The sequence below is a fragment of the Geospiza fortis genome, unplaced genomic scaffold (genome assembly GCF_000277835.1).
Source record: "Geospiza fortis unplaced genomic scaffold, GeoFor_1.0 scaffold114, whole genome shotgun sequence".
Classification (NCBI taxonomy): domain Eukaryota; kingdom Metazoa; phylum Chordata; class Aves; order Passeriformes; family Thraupidae; genus Geospiza; species Geospiza fortis.
This window is the reverse complement of record NW_005054383.1, coordinates 1,739,648-1,742,613: the sequence shown is the minus strand read 5'-3', so window position 1 is coordinate 1,742,613 and position 2,966 is coordinate 1,739,648. Positions and strand designations below refer to the sequence as shown.

The 2,966-nt window shown below is 62.1% G+C and overlaps 1 protein-coding gene across 1 annotated transcript; it reads left to right on the top strand.

Annotated features, from left to right (window-relative positions):
• Positions 1-6: 6 nt before the first annotated feature.
• SEPTIN12 (septin 12) lies at positions 7-2,826 on the top strand. Its single transcript, XM_014308754.2, has 9 exons — positions 7-153; positions 583-711; positions 874-955; positions 1,051-1,188; positions 1,613-1,730; positions 1,807-1,902; positions 2,016-2,112; positions 2,316-2,367; positions 2,470-2,826. Exons 1-9 carry the CDS (start codon positions 36-38, stop codon positions 2,612-2,614), a joined length of 975 nt encoding a protein of 324 aa, XP_014164229.1. The 5' UTR covers positions 7-35; the 3' UTR covers positions 2,615-2,826.
• Positions 2,827-2,966: the final 140 nt, after the last annotated feature.

Below are 2,966 nucleotides of genomic sequence, written 5' to 3'. Positions count from 1 at the left end.
AGGAGGAGGAGGAGGAGGGGGCGGTGCCCCTCTCCATGGCGCCCGGCCCCGTGGGCTGCCAGCTCTTCGGATACGTGGGAATCGAAGCTGTGCTCGACCAGATGAAAATCAAAACCATGAAGACAGGCTTTGAGTTCAACATCATGGTTGTGGGTGAGCGCTGGGCGTGGGGTTTGCTCCTGGGTGGGGTGGGAATACTGGCTCCGATTCCACCATGCCAGGGGAAATCATGCTTTTAAGGGATTTTAAGTGATTTTAACTGATTTAAGTAGCAAACAATTGAAAATGAGCAATATCCCATGCCGCAGAGCATAGTAATGCTGGTAGGTGAGCTCATCCCAGCCTCTGAGATGCTCCCAAATGGATGTTGAGGGGCTGTCGCCTTGGGGAATCAATTTGTTTGGAAGATAAACCAGACTGGCCCAATCTAGGATGCCCCCAGATGTGTACCAGGGGTTGTTACCTTGGGAACAAATTTGTTCTTGGGATAAAATGGACTGTCCCAACCTCTGGGCTGCTCCCAAGTGGATATCAAGGTGTTACTGCCCTGGGGACAAAGCAGAGCTGCCGGTGTCCCCTCAGGGCAGAGCGGGCTGGGGAAGTCCACGATGGTGAACACCCTCTTCAAGTCCAAGGTGAGCCGCAAATCCTCGCAGCCCGGCCAGGAGGAACGCATTCCCAAAACAGTGCAGCTCCAGTCCATCACCCACAGTAAGGTCACCACCACGGGCTCGTGTGCCCCCAGCCCTCGGGAGAAGCAGGGGGCTGGGCTGGGGTCTGAAGCTGTGTTCACAGCCTCAAAACATCCCCCATGCCTGGTGCCCTGCTTTTCCCCAATGTTCCCTCCCCCCTGACCCCACGTCTGCCCCACAGTCATCCAGGAGAAGGGGGTGAAGATGAAGCTGACGGTGACTGACACACCAGGCTTTGGGGACCAGATCAACAATGACAACTGGTAGGACACAATGGGGAGCAGGAGCCCAGCTCTGTGGGTGGCAGTTTGGGGTAGGGGTTGAGCTCAGGTGCTGTCCCTCAACTCCTCATCCTCAGCTGGGACCCCATCATCAAATACATCAACGAGCAGTACGAGAGGTACCTGCGGGAGGAGATCCTCATCACCCGCAAGAGGAAGATCCCGGACACCCGGGTCCATGGATGTGTCTACTTTGTGCCCCCAACGGGTCACTGGTGAGTGACCCCCACTCACAGCACCCACAGGTGATGGGGTCACCACGGGGTGGTTGTGCCACCCTGGGATGATGGTGGTGGGGTCACCCTGAGGTGATGGTGGTGGAGTCTGGGGTGATAATCCCACTCTGAGGTGGTGGTGGTGGAGGCACCTCAGGGTGACTCTGGAGTGGTAGTGGCGTGGTCACCCCATGGTGACAGTGGCGAGGTGGTCACTGTGGGGTGGTTGTGTCACCCTGGGATGACGATGGTGGGGTCACCCCAGGGTGACAGAGATAGGGTGTCAACCTGGGGAGGTAGTGGGGAAGGTCCCTCAGGGTGACAGTGCTGGAGTCACCTCAGAGTGACCCTGGTGTGGTAGTGCTGGGGTCACCCCGCAGTGACAGAGGTGGGGACAGCCTGGAGTGACGCTGGCCCTTGTCAGGCTGCGCCCGCTGGACCTGGAGTTCATGCGGCGGCTCAGCAAGATCGTCAACGTGGTGCCGGTGATCGCCAAAGCTGACACCCTCACCCTGGAGGAACGGGCAGAATTCAAGCAGAGGGTGAGGACAGGTCCCCAGGGGCTCCCGGGCTGCCCCATGTCCCCCCCAGCCCTGGCTCAAGCCCTGTGTCCCCCAGATCCAGGAGGACCTGAAGACCCACGCCATCAGCGTGTACCCGCAGGAGGACTTCGACCAGGACCCCGAGGACAGAGCACTGAACAACAGGATTCGTGTGAGTGCCGGGGTGCTGGGACCGAGGGGCCATCCTGGGGGGCAGGGTGGGGGACAGGGACCCTGGGGACCCCAGGGGACAGCACCCGGGGCGAGCACAGCCTCTGCTGGCAGGAGAAGATTCCCTTCGCCGTGGTGGGCGCAGACCAGGAGCACCAGGTGAACGGCAAGCGGGTGCTGGGCCGCAAGACCAAGTGGGGCATCATTGAAGGTGAGCAGAGCCCCTCAGCCCCAGGCCCTGCAGGGAGCAGCACCCACGGTGTGTCCTTGCCTGGCTGGGTGCCAGGCCATGACAGCTGGCACGGAGCTGTGCTGTGCTCTGGTGGTACCCAGAGCGTGCCAGGATGCCCTGCCCGGGCATCCCAGTGCCACCGAGCCCTCCTGCCAACGCTGCCCCTCTGCCTTGCCTTGCAGTGGAGAACCCAGCCCACTGCGAGTTCCCCCTCCTGCAGGACCTGCTGATCCGGTGAGCAGGGACAGGGTCGGGAGCGCTGGAACCCCGCGGGGTGACAGCAGGGTGGGGGGGACAGTGACGTGATGCCCTTCCTCCCCCCGGCACCCCGGGCAGGTCACACCTGCAGGACCTGAAGGACATCACCCACAATGTCCACTACGAGAGTTACCGCGTGCGGCGGCTGAACGAGAGCAACCGGCCGGGGCTGAGCCCCCTCAATGGGCTGCCCGCCAAGGGCGAGGCCAGCAGCCACCTCTGAGCCCCCCTGTGCCCCCCAGAGCACCGCTGGGCCCCATGGCAGTGCCCGCCCCTGCCCACCATGGCTGTGCCAGGAACCTGCCTGGGGTGAAGAGCCCCCCCAAGAGTGCCCAGCTGCCCTGACATGGGTCCCTCATCCCCAAGCTCTGCCATGGGCACAGACCCCCGGACCCTGTGTGATATTAAAGGTTAATCCAGAGCCTTCAGCCTTCACCCTCCTGCTGCACTCCCAACTTTTGGTGTGCCACCCCCCTCCTGTGCTGCTCTGGCTGCTGTGGCCCCCCAGGCACGCTGAGAAAGTGGAGGTGCTGCCTGTGGGGTGTGACCAGGCTGCAGATGCCCTCCCCATGGCC